Source organism: Aptenodytes patagonicus, chromosome 5, assembly GCF_965638725.1.
Source record: "Aptenodytes patagonicus chromosome 5, bAptPat1.pri.cur, whole genome shotgun sequence".
NCBI lineage: Eukaryota > Metazoa > Chordata > Aves > Sphenisciformes > Spheniscidae > Aptenodytes > Aptenodytes patagonicus.
In genome coordinates this window covers 33,101,347-33,119,458 of record NC_134953.1, presented here as the reverse complement: position 1 = coordinate 33,119,458, position 18,112 = coordinate 33,101,347, and the positions used below count along the sequence as shown (strand labels likewise).

At 40.8% G+C, this 18,112-nt stretch overlaps 1 protein-coding gene across 1 annotated transcript in view; it reads right to left on the bottom strand.

The window, feature by feature from the left end:
• The window catches only part of LRRC27 (leucine rich repeat containing 27), a 34,954-nt gene extending 16,842 nt beyond the window's left edge, over positions 1 to 18,112 (bottom strand). Inside the window, exons 1-5 of the mRNA XM_076338019.1 lie at positions 17,891 to 18,112; positions 17,602 to 17,664; positions 16,015 to 16,145; positions 12,791 to 12,849; positions 4,849 to 5,001 (exon numbers count right to left, since the gene is read on the bottom strand). Coding sequence (XP_076194134.1) covers positions 4,849 to 5,001; positions 12,791 to 12,849; positions 16,015 to 16,145; positions 17,602 to 17,664; positions 17,891 to 18,112 — 628 coding nt within the window. The remainder of the gene's footprint in view (positions 1 to 4,848; positions 5,002 to 12,790; positions 12,850 to 16,014; positions 16,146 to 17,601; positions 17,665 to 17,890) is intronic.

The window sequence follows — 18,112 nt, the reverse complement described above, 5'->3', positions numbered from 1 at the left end:
TAACATACTACAACTGCCCAAATGCAATCTGTGAGTCAAAACAGGAAAGATCTTTTAACGTAATCAATTTAAATATGTAATGTAATGTAATGACGTAAACCAAAGTACTGATGAAAGCTTTAGCACACCTTGCATTTCATCCCAACTGGCATCTCAGGTTAAACAAATTCAGCATAATCTCAAATTACACCTTTATAAGTATTAATCTTCACACACAAGTGAACTTTCATATTTACACGACGATGATGAATTCTAAGGTATATCTATGCTGCACTCCAAAGTGTGACTTACACTTAAGTACACAAACCACAGTTACCAGTAAGTTATTAGGGTACCCACAGAAGTGCCAAGCTCAGCAATAGCTGGTCACCACAGAATTCATCCACTTTTTTGGGTAGGTCTGTACCCTAGACCTTCTGCTGCCCAAATAACCACAACAGCTAAATATATCGCAGCTCACCTTTGACTGCAGTGTTGAGGGATCATAAGATACACAAAGGTTTGGTTCTATATAAACTGTAGGCTTAGGAGGTTCCCTGAATCCTTGAGAAGAAACACACTGGATTTCATATCCCTCCTCTTCTCACATTTTAGAGAAAAAGCATTATTCCAAGGTACATTCTGTTATCCTCTCTGCATGAAGTATGTATATACTACTTCTTACACACGGCTCTCATCCAACATGAACAGATGGGCCATGTGGGAGGGAGCAAGAAACTCTTGCATATTACAGAAGGTTCCCAAACTTCATGTGCATGCCCACAGATTCTAAACATTAAAGTCCATGGGATTATTTTTCTTTAAATATACCACTATCTAAACTAACATTAAACATGATAACATAATTAAGTTACAACGCTGTTCCAGAGCATAATTTATAATTGTTTTGTCATTCTAATCTATTGTGTTTGAATAAAGTAGAACAGAATGCAATCCCACATTCTTATGCAGACAAAAATCAGCAGAAAAAATGCTTTTGATTTGCTATTTTGAAGAATACTAACAAAATCCTCAAAATTTTCAAGATTGTGTACCTCTGAAGGGGAGTTAAAAACCAAAATAAATAACTATAGAGTGTTTCAAGCATATTACTTGTTCATTTTGAAAGGAAGCATATAACAAACGCGTAAGGGAACTTGGGAAAACAGCTGTGAGTTCAAAACTCTCACTTCACATACTAATTTGAATAGTGATCAGCTGTAATTAATTCTAAATTGCTACGGCTGAGTATAGAAAGCGATCGCTGAAAAACAGTATTGGTTCACCTCACACAGATAGATAAAAAGATAAAAAGCAGACATCCTGTTTTCATAGTCTGCACATCTTTAAAAACAAAATCGAGAAAACCTCTTTCAACTCATTACTGAGCTCCTAACACTACACTAGTGTTAGGAGTACAGTACGTAAATATACTTAGCCAGATGTCCCTAAGATGAGTACTCTCTTCTGTTCAGGGGTTGTACTACTTTAGTCTAACATAAAAAAATACATGCTTTTGTTACTACCCTAAATTTTTTACTTTAGGTAACAATTAAAAAAGCTCAAAGATAAATTAATTTCCTAACTGTAAAGGGGAGAATTCATATCAATAAGTACAGTAAGAATCTGTACTCTACTGCGCAGAAGTTTTGCTTCAGTTTTGCATAATTTGCTTACTAAAACTCCACTTGAATGCTAGAGAAAGCTTAGTTTAATTGGACTGAAGCATTCCAATGTATTTCAACCATGATAAGGATTTGTTACCAAAACACTCTGGAAGTCTATAAAAGGCATAATTTTGAATATCCAAGAGCCACATTAGTTCTCATTGAAAATCAATGGTAAATGTTTGGCATTTTATTCCCACTCCCAGGCGTTTCTCCTATTCCAATCCTAAACATTATTCTGCTGTTGCTAGAAATACCAAGTGAACACCTACACTTGCCATTAGGCCTATGTCCAGAAAAACAAACATTAGCCTCAACAACATTAAGCACAAATGAAACTAAAAGCTTTTTTCCCTTTCATTTTAGTACTCTTTGTAAATGAATGTAGCACGATGCACCAGTAAAGATGACAGATTCTGCAGCAGGTACAGTAAAAAAAAGAAGTTAAATGATTAGTGTATGTTTCTATATTAAAATGCTAGCATTTAACAAAAAAAAACCCAAAAAACTTAATGAAGCTTACCCACTTCCGTGGGCCACTGATTACCTGCCTAGGAAGAGGACATCTCTGATTTTCTTTCATAATGTTTAGCAATGGCCCATGCCGATTCCTGTAGCATGGGCAATTCTGTGAAATACAGAACTTTGGGGTTCTAGCACTATCATTATGACTACATTAAAAATTAAACTAGGACTGGACTTCTAAAACAGTAAAATACGTTTAAAAGAGCAGTCTTGCATCTTAAAAGGTCTATTTTAACATATCACTGGTTTCCTTCCTGTAAGACTCTGTAAATTTTTCCAGATGATGAATTTACACTAATTCTGATATGATGTGGCTTGAGGCAGGTATCAGGAACACTTCGTGCAGGCAGGTGCTGGGCTTGCTTCCTGGCACACCTCTGCCAGTTAACTTTGTTCTTGACCTGCAATAGTTCTTATCTAGCATGATCCTTGTTTGAGGAGGCATCAAAATCAGTGTGAAGCTAACAAAATGTGGTCTGAAACAAGCCTGGATTTAGGTCTTCTGAGAACACAGTTTAACTTCCCAACCCACTGAGCTACTTAACTTCTGTAATATGTCATGTGAATCTGTCGGCAGATCACATAGAAAGAAGTCCTCTTGCAAGTATAAAAGCCAAGCTAGGAGGATAATACAGATGGTATCTCAGTCTATAACTTAACATTTTAAGTCATCAGGATCTCAAGTGAAGTAAGCAGATTTTTACATATTATGCATGCTAAAATAAATGTCCACTAATACGGAAAAAGTGATATAAACATTAAGTACTAGTAACGCAGATAAAACTTGTCTATATAGAAAAATGCACTGCTCGGTCTCAAGTCATGCTAAAATGTGGTGAAACTGGAAGGTAAATAGTGGTAATTAAGCAACACCACTGGGATATAATTTGTCTCAAAACAAGAATTATAAACAAGGTCTTAAAACATGAAGACAATCACGTGACGTTCTGGAAATGCGCATGGTTCCCTTTAATGACACCATACATGGAATTGAGATTAATAAAAAAAAAATATAGTCATTATCTTTACATCAGTATTTTGACTTCATTTTCCGTATCATGGTATTTTGAACTGATATTTTTATATTTCACCATATTGCTTAGCATTTTAAGTGGCTCATTCATACCCTGAATTTACTGCGTACCCTTTAACGATATCACATTTTAAACACCCCTAATTCCAGTCTGATACTAATGGTATCCACAGTAATTGGCCTTCATTACAGGAAAGCTTAAGTACGAGAAGAGGTCTTCTATGGGAATATGCCCAGTATTTCTATTATTAATGACTTCTGGAATCTATCGGACCATAAATAATGCAAATGATGTTGCATCTTTTCCTCTCTGCTGACAACTTCTTAATTTTACCCTCCTAATGTAAATTTATAACTGCAATACTGTGGGGAAAAAAAGGAGAAAGTGTGATAAAGAGCAAATTGTGCTTCTCTTTGAAGAATGTGAGCTCAAACACAATATGAAAACACAGAAAACACGATCAGGCTTCCAGTCTGTGGATGAACAATATCAAGCAGCTTGTAAAAATTAGTTATGGTGTACAGTGTATTTATAGTGCACTAAATTTTTTAAAAAGAAGTAGGTCTGTCCTTCAGATTGTATACAAATTTGATAATTATGTCCCCACCTTCCTTATGACGCACAGGCAGACAGAAGGAATTTCCTCCATGCATATTTTCATTTTCCTCTTGCCTCCTGCCAAAGGCCAAGCAGACTGGCGACACAGAGTAAGCAGAAAGCTGGTTCTGCAACCCGCCTGCAGCCGGCTGACCAGCCATGCCTCGTCACCACAGACCTCCTACCTGGAGACTGTGGGAAGATGCATATTGGCACTACACACGCTAAAAGGAGGCCATTATCTGCCAGCCTTCAGCAGCCTCCAGCACCTGCAATGGCCCTCTGTGCCTCACTGCAGCAGCATCAACTATTTCTCCTTTACACACCAGGCCTCTGACAGTGTCACTGGAGGCAATGCGATTAGCATGACTTTTTGGGTTTAACATCCATGGGAGGCTGTCACTAATCTCCTTAGTGTTTGCAGCAGTCTTGAGTATCTGAACCAGACTATGTCCTGAAATAGAAGCTACACTGATCCACCTGTAATTTTATCAGCTCCATCTTTTTTCTGTAAGCCAGGTACTGTATTTCCATTTTTTTTTCCCACAGTCTTCTGCTAATTAAGTGTCCTCTTTCATTTCCCTAATATCTCAATTTCCCCTATATCCCCTATAAAATGTCATCTACCTGTATAGTTATCCTCTCTACTATTCTTATAAGTGCCTGGCATGTACACTAGCCATTTTTCATCTTAATGAATCGGCCCAACCTTCTGTTGATGATGCTTCTCTGCTGATTCTAAAGAACAGCCTCTGCTGAAATTTCGTCTTCTGATTCTCTAACAGCATCACATGTAATTAAGACTTCCTCTTATACAAATACAACCTCTTCTTCTCCACTTAGGGGTTTAAGAGTCACAGTTTGATTTTTTATCACAACATTGAAGCATTTCTTTTTCCCCATTTATCCTAGCCAGCAATAACCCTTTCAGATGCAAAGCTGGATGACACCCATTAGCAAAAAAGCCCACAAGGAAAGCATCCCTTGGTTCACACTTTTTTCAAAACAAATTACAGTAAATGCACACAAATACATCTCCAACATACCTGAAGTGGCTGGCTCCATACAGAGTAGTTTTCCATTCCCAGAATCCCGGAGAAAGCACAGGATGGATTTTAATCCCTTTTGTATGACATCTTTAGGTGGAAATTCAAGGGGACAGTGTCTCAGATTCAAGGCTGTCAACGAAGTTAAGTTTCCTGTGAAAACAATATAATTTAGCAAATACAGAATCACAGAAAAGCCGAGGTTGGAAGGGACCTCGAAAAGTCATCGGGCCCAACCTTTCAATGTTTTGAAAGATGGGCGAGTTTTCAGAGATATATAGTAGTTGAGTCAAAGTGAATGACTGGTATTGACTGTGTTTATGTTTTCTATGATAATTACCATTATTACATTATTAGCTAACCAGTACAATACCCCAGCTGCTGATCTTATGCTTTTACTCATAAATGAATGGAATTTGTGGTGTTGATAAACCAGTTTTTTACCCTGTATTTATTTTTAATATGAAAGGAATTAAAGATTTTAATTGAAGTTTTCCTTCTTTTCTTTCTAGTGCGTTGTTCCGATTTTCTACTTCTGAAATCATTGGGTCTATATTGCTTCTCACTCCTAGCCTCACCTTTTGTTTTCTTGGGCAAGAATAGCTAAAAGCCACCATCCCTCCACAACAAAGTGACATAAATCTTCAGCCTCCCAAAGGCTAATGAGTTCATGTGTCTCTCAGGCCTGCCGCAGCCTCCTACTCATCTCATAAGCAAAAGTATATGCAGCGCAGGTTACACATGTAAAGAGAAGATGACTAGCAGGGTGGAAGTCATCTGTCACGTTCTGCTTACTGTCTGGTGAAATGGGAACAAAGTGCAAAATATGCACAATCAATTTCAAAAATCAGATTTATGCTGATTATTTATAAATACTTATACATTATGTTTCATAGAAGTAAAATAAAATTAGCAATTTTGCCTTCCTAACTAGATTTGCAGAATTAAATACTACTTTCAGTCAGTTTTGATCCAAACAAAACCACAACAGTTGAAATCTGTTAAGTCTTTCAAAATATAAATGTACCAAGTCTCTAAAAGAAAGGTAATATCGTATTTCGTCCTGACATTTATTTTAGATTGACATATGGTTTATAATAACAATGTATTTAGGAAGTGCAGCATTGAAAACAACATAGACAATCTCAATCTAGTCAACCAGAATGTATTTTTCATACTGTATTATTGGAGTCACACTTTAAATCTCCATTCACAGCTTGACTGTACAGTCTAATCTGCCTCACTTTCTACAGGTTGGCTGCTTAAAATTCTGACTGTGTCTATCTGCTTTACTCATTACAGTATAAAATAGTGTATTTGCTCTTTTAAAATGTTTTTGTAAAACCTTATTTGCAGAAATGACAAATACATTACTAATAGCACAGCTATTTGATTTTAAATTACCAGTAATTAAAGCTGAAAGGAATGTTGCAAAACAAATTTTACAGTGTGATTAACAACTCCATTACTTCTCTAGAAATGTCAACTACAGCACTATTGACAAAGTACACTTAAAAAGAAAAAATAAAAACCAGCATGAGAGCAACTGAAGGCAATGAGCAGCTGCAGTAGGTACTAGGGTTCTCCGGGAAGCTGGGGAGTGCAAAGGAGTTCTTCCAAGCATCACGATGGAGACAACTGCTGGATCCTTCTGGGTCCGTTCTCTTGAAAGAGAGACTTGAGACCCAAGAGCAAATGGATTCTTCACATCAAGGAGATGGTACGTACAACCTGCTACATGTAAAACTATACCACAGCTACACAGAGAATTTACTGCGACATCCTGTTGCCGCCATGGAATGCAGATTTGTTCCCATTTCACTGAAATGGAGAACAAATGCACCTAAAACTTATTTCTTTTCAACTACATTCCAATTTTTCATTGTTTATCTGGGTTTTTTTGATCAGCCACAGGGTCAGAACTGACTGGTAACTTATCAGTAGTGTAAGAAAAATTGAGTTTTGCCATCCCAACACCAACGAAGTTACTTCAGGGTTAAGGAAAATTTAGCTCAAATCTCAGAAACATTCAAAACTTTTTTTTTTTCCCCACAGACCATAGCTAGAACTAGAACTCTCAAATTTTAATCAGAACTATTACTTTGAAGTCTGCTAAAGTTGAACTCAAACTGAGAACCAATGAAAACCAGAACTGTCTGAATCATTATTCTGAAATTGCACTCAATTCCAACTGGGGTGATTTAGAGAAACCGAACAGGAATGGGACTGAAAAAATTATTTGTTGAAATCCCTGGGGAAACATTTAGATGAAAATTTAACTGCACCACATGTGTACCACATGCTGGCTACAAAACAGACATACCATTGCTTTATTGTAAGTTAACTTTATAAGAGAACAATGTGGAATCAGCCTGACAACATCTTGCAGAAGGAGAAAAGTTCTGAGGAGAGGTCAGAAAAGAGGAATTACCTGGTACCACAGATCAAGGGAAATATCCCAGAAAAACTAGGGGGGGGGGGGGAAAGGGGGGCCCAAAGGAAGAATTACTCGACTACAAACTAAAAATACAACAGACCAGCAGTGCTGTATACATAATTATGTTACAGAATAACAACAGAGCATAAAATTGAAAATCCGTGTTTATTGCAGAGACTAAATATGCTGTTGTGTGATTATTGCTGTTGGTTTTGTGAAGAAATATATCCACAGAGCTCATATATGAATGTACCTCTGTCAAACAAGCAAGCATTCCCAATGCTCTAAACAATCATACTGATTGTTGTCAATATGGCATTGATGATAAGGAATGCTGAGGTTTGGAGGTTTATTAAATTTACTGTATTCTAACAATCTAAACCCAAAAGTTTGCCAAGTGAGCTACAATTACCAGAATGCCTTTTCATACAGTCACGATTCACAAATTAGAGAATTACTTCAAATAATCATAAAATACAAACGCAGCTACATTATTAAGAAAAAGAAATGGCTTGGAAAATGCACCTTGTAAAGAACTACTTGGGAATACAATTAGATTTAAAATCATTTAGTATGAAGAAATTTAATCTACTTTTAAACAGAAATGATCAAAATGAATCACACAGATGACTTCAGTATTGGAAAAATGAAATCTCTTTTTTACCTTGCTGAAAACCACTCGGGTTTGAACATGGTTTGAATGTAGTGGGGGAGTTACACAGGACATGCAGCTACAGCTCATGCTGCATGATGCGGCAGTGTGCACTGACTTCACTTCCATGCCTGGGAGGATGGCAAACTGGCGCTCTACCTTTCAGCATCCTTTTCAAAATAATTTACTTAAATCTTAAACTGCATCACCTACTGAGATTCTTCATGCTTTAGAATTGTTCTTAAATCATTCTAAAGAACATTTAGGTAGATGCAGCAATAATTATTATTTAACTCCTATGAAATGCTTTCTTTAGCAGGCTTGAAGAGTTCTGTAACAGTATTGTTATCCCCATTTTACAGCAGAGGAAACTGAGGTGTGGGTAGTCTGGTGACTTATCCAAAGCCAGGTAACTCTCCTGACTTCTCCAGCAAGCCACTGGTAGTCCTGGAAACAGAAGAAATGTATCCCAAGTTCCCCACAACACTGCCCACCTAGCGCACAGTACGCTGGAGTTTGAGATCATTTTTTGAAACATGTTGGCTGGCAATGAATTTTTCATCTTTGCTAATTAAATTCAGAACACATGACAATTCTACACAAATCAGGTGAACCAGTATAAACATTCTAGGAACAGCCACAGGTGAATAACAAAACTGTTTTGTTACCATTCAGACTCCGCTCCCCTTCCAAAGATTTTTCATTCATTGAACGGGTAGCTTTCAACAAAACAAACAAACTAAAAAGTTCAATGAATGAAGGCAAACATTGCAAATTCACTCCAGGAAGAAAAACACACCCAAGAAATGAAGATGAACAGCTGAGATAGAGTTACCGATTCCCCTCCAAACTCATCTCAGTTTACATTACAAACTTTTTGTTTGGTATTGATGATACCAGCATCGTGAAACTGGTGTTCTACTTACTATAAAAAAGAGAAGACAAAGAACCACAGAACAGCCACTGCAGGACAGTAACTTAAATTTAAGTTAGTGCTGACACTGTCAGCATTAGCTCCTACTCTGTTTCTTGATATAGGTGGTTATGATGGCAAGTGTACAGACAAGAGCGCGATAGGTAAGGGTAGGAGGAAGAGTGGGCTAGGAATTAGCTCATGAAATACGATTTTGTCAGAAAAAGATGTCTTGTCAAATGTCCTGGTTTCAGCTGGGATAGAGTTAATTTTCTTCATAGTAGCTAGTATGGGGCTATGTTTTGGATTCGTGCTGAAAACAGTGTTGATAACACAGGGATGTTTTCCTTACTGCTGAGCAGCGCTGACAGAGTCAGGGCCTTTTCTGCCTCTCACCCCACCCCACCCCACCAGCGAGTAGGCTGGGGGTGCACAAGAAGCTGGGAGGGGACACAGCCGGGACAGCTGACCCCAACTGACCAAAGGGATATTCCACGCCATATGACGTCATGCTCAGCATATAAAGCTGGGGGAAGAAGAAGGAAGGGGGGGATGTTCGGAGTGATGGCGTTTGTCTTCCCAAGTAACCGTTATGCGTGATGGAGCCCTGCTTTCCTGGCGATGGCTGAACACCTGCCTGCCGATGGGAAGTAGTGAATGAATTCCTGGTTTTGCTTTGCTTGCGTGCGTGGCTTTTGCTTTACCTATTAAACTGTCTTTATCTCAACCCACGCGTTTTCTCACTTTTACTCTTCCAATTGTCTCCCCCATCCCACCAGGGGGGAGTGAGCAAGTGGCTGTGTGGTGCTTAGTTGCCGGCTGGGGTTAAACCACAACATCAAAACGTGAGCATTTTGTAAAATATACTAGATTTTGACAACCCCTCACTATGTCACGGGCACAATTCCTAGGTTTTCTCCCAGCTTACCAGGTGGACTGCTTGGTAATCTCCTCAGGTCCCCGTGACTGGAGGAGCCTGCGATGCAAGCTGCCTGGGATGTGCAGGGGACTTGGAAGTCCTGACAAGCACAGCTCCACCACAGGGAAACGAGAAGCCTTTAGTAACCTGGATTAAGGCGAATCCTTGCATTACATCTACCATCCTCTAGCTAAGGTTCAAATCACTGTGCCGGTCCAAGTCTCACATTGTCCACTACGTAAGGAGTCAAGTCTGAAGCAGCTCAGCTGCTGTGGGGCAGAGGGAGGCTCGGTTCTGCAAATTTTGTGTGCATATATACACAAACACACACATATATCTGTATATATTACATGGTGGCAATTGTGGTATATACGACTGCCAGGCAGCAATGCCATGGACATACAGGCTCTGCCAAGGGAACAGATCATCCAAAATAAGGCATATGGTAGGACAGCATCACCCCAGCACAACAGTCCTGCCAGCCTTATCCAGCATACTCGCAACCATTAAAAATACTGAAGTGGATGTGTGCAAGCGATTAAGGCAAATGATGCTGAAAGTCCTGCTAGCAGAGCTGGCAGAGCAGACCGGCCTGGCTTGGGCCACCCCTACTCAGTCAGGGTTATCACTGCACCACTCACTAATGAGCACATACACAACTTTGGGAAGCCTGGCTGCAGCCAGCCTCTACAAATACCTCCAGCCATCTGTCATCACTGCACTGCTGCCCAACAAAACCTGCCCTGAAAATCCTGCAGCGCTCTTTTCCAATTGCTGTGGCTTGAACAAAACCTCCGACACAGCAGGAATAGCTGGCATCCTTTTTTTGGTACCTCTCATCCACAGAGCCAAGGGAAACGGGTAAGTGTCACATATGGTAGGAGTTCCCTCACCTCTATACCAATCTGGGAAACCTGTAACAATTGAAGTATTACAGCAGAAGAGAGTCCTGATCTAGGATCTGTCCAGAAAACCACATCACATAAAACAAGTTTACTGCAGAAAGGCCAGCATACCAGTGGCTCATTCTACTTTGAGAGACACAAGGATGTTTAAATCAGCTAATAATATTTTTTTGATTCAGTCACTGCTCAGCTCAGGGTAGAAAGATCAGAGTTCTTCCAGGAACAGGCCACCTCACGTGAAGCAGGAATGGAACAACTGACGCCCCCTGTTCTTCCCCTGCCTGGGCTACCAGCCATTCCTCTCCAGCAGCCAGATGGGCAACAGCAGGACTGCAGAGGTCACCCAAGTCCAACTCCAGTTTGAGGCCACTTCCCTGTACTCTTGCATGCTTTGATCACCTGTTCAAAGCTCTCCTTCAAATAAGTCTTTGAGGAGATAGACTCCACAGGAATGAGCCCTTCTTCAGGATGCAACTAAAAGCTAATTAGTACAGTAGAGTTGGTAGCGCGTGTGAATTGTGTCTGAGTAAACAGCATCTGAACCACAGGGGTCAGTTGTTTTTTCCTTCCCTATGCATATATGAAGACACCATCAGGTCAGCCAGTGCACAGCACGCTTGCACCCTGCAGCATGTTGGTTGTGAATGATTTCAGCACAGAGTTCGGAAAGGCCAGAGGGGATTCTGGCCTGACTTGGGAGGATGAGCTGGCCCGAAGCCCGTGGGTAGCAGGCCTGAAGAATGCAGGGCCCAAGAGAGCTGAAGAGTGCCAGGTCTGCGTGGAAGACCCTGGTGCTGGAAGCCTCAAAAAGGGACCAGTCCAGACTGCCCCAGAATAACCACTAGGTGGAAAGCAAGAGGGTCAGTATTGCATAAGCAACATTTTCTGCCAAAATCTGAGCAGAGGCACAGGGCTAGAATGGCTGTGATGTAAGGGTATTTACTGCTGAGTCTGGTTGCTTTCTTAATGCGTTGCCCAAGGAGCAGGAGGGACCACACTTACACAGCATTAAGCATGAATAGCAAAGCTTTGTTAAAATAACAGAAAACTTAATAGCACTTGGGAACATTCTTGGGCCTTAGACTACGACTGTCTGTATCACTAAAGGGTTGGACCGGTCCTTGATACACGTCTGCCTGAACCAGCCAGGCCTCTCCCAGGCAATTCCTGCATGTGGCCAGGAAACTAAGATGCTCCAGATCCAATCCCAAGAGAGTTCTGCATGCTGCCACCCTGTTTGGGGCCAAGACAATGTAATTGTATAGGAACAGGTCATTTTGTGCCAGCTGGCGTCAGTACTTGGGGATATTCCTGGGCACATTTTATTTACTAGCAGAGACATCATCTCAGGGACAGAGGCAGGTAAGATACTGTATGTAGAGCGTACTGGAAAGTGAAAACAATACAATGAAGTCCAGTGAAGCACAGGAGCCAGCACAGGCCTAACTGTGTGGCCATCTTCAGTTCAAGCCATTTGTTTTGGTGACACAAGCCCAGACTCCCAGATGCAGCTTTGGAGGTTAGTCTCCCAGTACTACAGCAAGGAGCCTTACAGCTCAGACATCATCAAATAGGGATAAAACCCGCCCCCCAACCTTATGCTGTGAGTACTCCAAGAGCCCAAGGACTCCCAGCTGGACCACCCCAGGAATCCATGCAACCTGCTCTATTTTCCTTAGGAACATTTGATTTGGAAATATTTGTTATTCCAAAGTAGTAACTGCTATTGCAAAAAGAGTTAGTAAAATGAAGTTAAACTGTAAAGACATCCTTAAGTGTAAGAAACTGCTGCAGAAGTTCTCAGCTCTAATCACATTTAGTTATTTATGTCTTACTATGCAGATGCCCGAGATGTCTGACATACATGTTTTTTATTTCAGCCTTAGTAAGAGAAATAATATGAACATTTCTGACTAGAACACTACAGATTTTCCCCTCTTATCAATGAAGGCAATAATTATAAATAAGTAATTTTCCCCCCTCTCATAGCACATGTTCGTGGTAAATTAAAACCATTCTTTAGATAAATGAAGTATTTTAAAGTCTAACCACAGAACTAAACACTAAGAGCCAAAAAATGTCTATGGTATCTTCAAAAAAAGAAATGAGTACTTACCAAGCTCTGCAGGTAGCTCTTTTATAGGATTCCTTTCTAAAAGCAGAGTTTTCAATTGCCTTTTCAATAAAACAGAAAATAGTAGCAACTGTAAGAGCAAAGTTCATTTAATTAAATAGAAACACAAGAATATTTTTCCTCAATTTTTTTCTTGCTTTTGTTTCCTGCTACAGAAAGGACTCCACAAGGTAAATCCACACTTCTCCATCGCTAACATCAGTGCTGGAAAATAACACACCCCAAACCTTTCTGGTATGACAATCTGAAGTTTGCATTTATGCCCATCTACTATATACTACTTCAGTATTCAGTATTTGTTCTTTCTTTGCAAAGCCTGCTTATCACTTTAAAGTCTGATACTGACTGTTCCAATTATAAACACAACATTTTCAGTTGTTTATAGTTTTGCTGAGCTTCAACTGTCTGGGTTGAGTGTGTTCCTCAGGCTAAATTTGAGCTAAAATTGCTCAGCCTTTTTTGATAATGAAATTAGAAAGAAATATGCCCTATTTGTATTTAATTTCGTCAACTTCTTTTTCTGAAAAGCTCTAGCGTTCCTATTCTTGGAAGCAGCCTAGAAGCTTGGCATGGGTCACATACAACATTTATGGCATTTTTGTCACATACAATATTTTTTTGATACATCTGAAAATGTGCTTTTAGACAAATCCTAAGCTTCTGGAAAAAAAAAAAAAAAAGTCAGTATGACTCTGCTCAGAAAACAATTGGTATTGTTTAGCAAGTAAAATGCCCAGAGTCGCTATACGCATGTTTGGAGCATCTCTAATGGGAACCTCTGGGCTACTGTGTGTTTAGGATACAGGGACACTTCATCCAAATGCAGGGAGGTTGTCTCTTTTTCCCCTTGTAGCGCACAGCCGCTGACACCCAGGCAGCTATGAAACTGAGACTATACAGAAACCATACTTTAACTATTTCCTAATTTTTGACTGCTTCATTTTGCCATTTTAATAGCATTCTTTTAAATAGCTTTTAATATCCAGCAACATATCAGATCAAATGATATTCTATAGACAAGGTGTTGTCCATACCATAAGTGAAATATCATCCTCACAGAAAAGTTAATGGGTTTTTATTTACTAGTGTTGCAATTTGACTTGTTTACTGTTAAAATTCAATAAAACAAACAAGAAGAAAGCTTGGTAGTTTCTGTCATAATATTTCTTTACGTCTAGGAAAGAAAAACAAACCAAACATTTTGGCAGCTGCTCAACACCGGATTAACATTTGTGGCGATATTTTAAGACATTTCAATTCAGTCAAAAAATGAAAGCACCATATTCATGCTCGCATTTTTGAAGCGGGAGTACTGAATTCCATTTAAAAGTGAAAGTGACAGGAGATTCCAGACTCCAAAACCCGAATTCCCCTGCAGTTTGAAGCACCACGGTACGCCGGGGCGATCCCACTGCCTCAGAACCCCCAGTGTTTAAGGCCCTGTGCATGGAGAGCTAAGGCCCTGCACCACAGTAAATGCTTGTTCTTGCCAGCTCTTGCCTGAATGCAACCTCTGCGGCAACGATGATGTGGAACATGCCCTTGGGTGATCCCTGCCCAGCTGTACATCCAGATCTCGCAGAGATTTCTAGAGAGAAAAGTGTTAGACTGGTACTTTCCCTCCCTGCATGCTGGGCTAGACGCCATTTCCACAACTGAGGTGATATTTTTGTTTGACCTGGAGAAACTTTTATCAGAATATCTATTAAAATCAGTGAAAAGATTCATGAACAACTTGAATGGTCAACCAATCGGGCCCCAAACTAGCACAATGTTTCCATGAGTCTCTGCTTTTGATGGAAACAACACTTTCGGCTGCTTCTAGAAAAGGATACCCAGAGAATCTCCAAACATCTTACAATATATCTTATGCTCCAACATGTAATAAGGATAAAATGAAACTATAATAATGTTGAGAAAGCTAAGTAATATTCCTAATGGGCATTTTCTAAAATCTGAGCTGCTGTTTGAAGTCAGTGAAAAAATACAAACAAGATAGAGCATAATCCATGCAGGGACTAATGACTGACATTATTTTCGAGGAAGATGGACACAGAGAATGTCTTAATCTCAAAGGATTTCAACCACTCACGCAATGATGATCATATAATTTACAAACCATATTAAAATACTATCAGTCCTGTCCAATTTAAAAATAATTTATGACAGCTGTATTTAAAAGATTTGAAAACATCATTAAACTTGACATTTTTCAGCTATTTTAGAGGCATAACCTTCATTTACTGTATTTTCCTAATCACAAGTTGAATATATAATGATTCACAAACAAGTGATCTTAAAATACCTTTAAGCACCATGTTTCAATCACAAGATACCATGAAATTGTTGGGGTTTTTGGGGGGTTTTGTTTGGTTTGGTTTGGTTTTTAAATTCTGTAGCAGATACTGTTCAAGGGTTGCCCCCTTTTCCTCCTTACTCACTCTTTACAGAAAGGTTTCTTTTAGAACTACAACCACAAGCAAACTGTCCTCTGCTGGTCGTCTTTTTTTTTTTCCTTCCAGTAACAAAACCATTTCTTTGATCCTGTTAATTACTACCATACATTGTGATTTGTGGTCTTCCATTTCTGGAGTGAGAAGCAAGGAACCGTCCAAGAATGTTTAAAAAAAAAAAACAAAAACACTGGTGAGAAGTTAGTTTTGGTGATCGCGAAAGCAAGTGCACTTTTCAGGGTCACAGCAATATGGTGTACTTTCTTCCTCGCACACTCCATCTGAATTAGTGACAGCCAATTAATCCTTCCAACAGTTAACACCATGTCAGACAACTACCAAAACCAGATTAATGAGTAATGTTCTTTGACTAAACTGTCTTTCATTGTCACTGAGGAGTGACAAGAGGTTTGTTAACCGTGGGTCCCTATTTTCACCTCACCTTCAACACTGTAAAAATTGTCACCTACAGTCAATAAAATTAAAATGGTGCAAAACCTACGTGAAAAGACTAACAGGTCTTACATTTCTAAAGTTGAAAGAGTTTAGAAATTCACTACGTAATATTAATTGGACCTTTCAGTTCATCTGAGTTTTAGTAAACAAAATTAAGCTTATTTACTGCTCTCCTGCACTGAGGTCAATGCCAAACAAAAGCATATAAAAATCTGACTGTTACAATGAAATTACAGTAAGGCAAACAGAAGACAAATACGATTGCTATTAAATTATCTGTATGACCAATGATCTTACCTGTGGTAACCGATTCCAGGGGGAAGAGCTTTAATCTTGTTATACCGGAGATCCAGCCAAACAAGATATGGCAGCTTTTGAAATAAATCCTCGGGAATCGTTGATATGACATTTCCTTCCAGATGAAAGTACTACCAGAGAAAAACACAAACATGTTTTAAATCCAGAAAGAGAGGGGCCATTCCTTGGCATGCAAGATGTCGAATGTGAAAACTGTAAACTGCTCTACGCTTTTATGGAAAGAACACTGTTAAAAGGGATTAAAGGATACACAACTATAAATTACACATGGAAGTGATTTATTTAAGGACTTTTTCTTAAAAAAAAGTGATTAAAGATCATAGCTAAGAATCTGTAGCTTTTCCACTCATCTGACAAAGCAACCAGCCCTTAACTGCTCTGTGCTATACTCAAGACAAGGGTATCAGAACTACCCATAACCATTTACTCACCTTTATGCTGGGCAGTCTATATATTTCCTCAGTAAGATGCTTAATATTTTTTCTGCTGACATCAAGAGTACTTGAAGATGACAACAGACACTGTTCAACAGCTTTCCTGATCTCTTTTGATGAATCAGAACCAGACAAATTTCTCTTTTTGAGATGTTCATCTCCAAAATTATCACCGCTGCCATTAAACTCTTTAGAATAGTTGTCATCCATTTGTCAGCAAGCCTGGAATACCGACTCAGTAATTCAAACTGATCAGCTGAAGGCAAGTCATGAGCTGAGAAAAACAACAATGTATTTCGGAAAGAGAACATATGCAAAGCAAGTTTCTTTTTTATATTACTGATTTGCAGATTATCCCCAGTGCTACATGTTCTTTGTATGATACAAAACAGTCAAATTGTTCTTTATATATATACACACTTATAATAATGATTGCATTTATCATAATACATATTTAAAGGTATAGTAAATAAGAAAAATCACCGATTGGCCCTTGTGGCTATTTTCCCCCCACACCATGTCATGTGTAGGCTTGGCAGAAACACTGACGCACATATATGCAGTAAATAATCTCCCTTCTGACAACATACTGTCTTGCCAAGTCTCCTGGCTGCCCTCTTGGTCTCATCAATCTCTCCTTTTCCCCTTTCTACTAGGTCTTATACAGGCACTCGCACGTTACTGCTGTACCTCGTTGGAGGTAGAGTGTAAGCGAGGCTTTGGGGGGGCTTTCCCAGCTCATCTCGAAGGACAAGGGTGCCTTAAGAGCCTCCGCTGCTTCGCCTGCACTGGAGCACAGACCTCCCCAAGCGCTGCAGCGTTCCCTGCCCTCCTTTCCCCAGAGCTCAGCACAGAGCTGCTGGCAGGCGGCTGCTTTACGGCACTTGCTCATGGGGAACAACTGCTGCCCTGTTCTGCAGCGAACAGCAAACCTACAGCTCCTCGACCCGTGCCCGCCTGTACTCCCAGGAGGGTCTCACTGGCCCTCGCGACCCAAGCGCCGGCATGCGACCCTATCCATGCTACAAATCAATGCAAAGAAAACGTTCTCTTTGTTGCAGTCTTTCTAATTTCTACTGATTTTAGCAGGTGCTAGGGTCGTAATAAGGTGCTTAGCTGTACTCCTTTTTACCTCCAGGCCCGCGCTCTGCCTGCCTGACACACACCGCTCCGGTGAACCTCGCCCGAGGGCTCCCTACGCTTCGGGTCTCCAGACGTGAGGCAGGAGTGGCCGCGGGCCCTCGCCCCGAGACGCAGGGATCCCCCGGCGGCAGTGGGGGACGCCCCGGCTGTGGCAGGCCTGCGGAGGCGCCTCCTCCAGGCTAAGGCGGCCGCCGCGCTGCCTGTGGGTTTTCCACGGCCCCGTGATGCCCCGCCGCGGGCACCGCACCGCACGCAGGCGCAGCCCCGGCCCCCCTCACAGCCCGCCAAGGCCGGCTCCGCACCGCCGCCTGCCCGCAGGAGGGCCGCGATCGGCTCTTCGGACGAGGCCGGGCCGCCGCGGGGGTGCGAGCGGTTGGAGGCGCCGCTCGGCCGCCGCGTCGCCGGGCCCGCGTCTCCGCGGCAACGGGCAGGCGGCCTCCCAGCGCGGGGTACGGACACAGCTGCCGCCGAGAGCGGGTTTCCAGCGCTCCCGCGCCCAT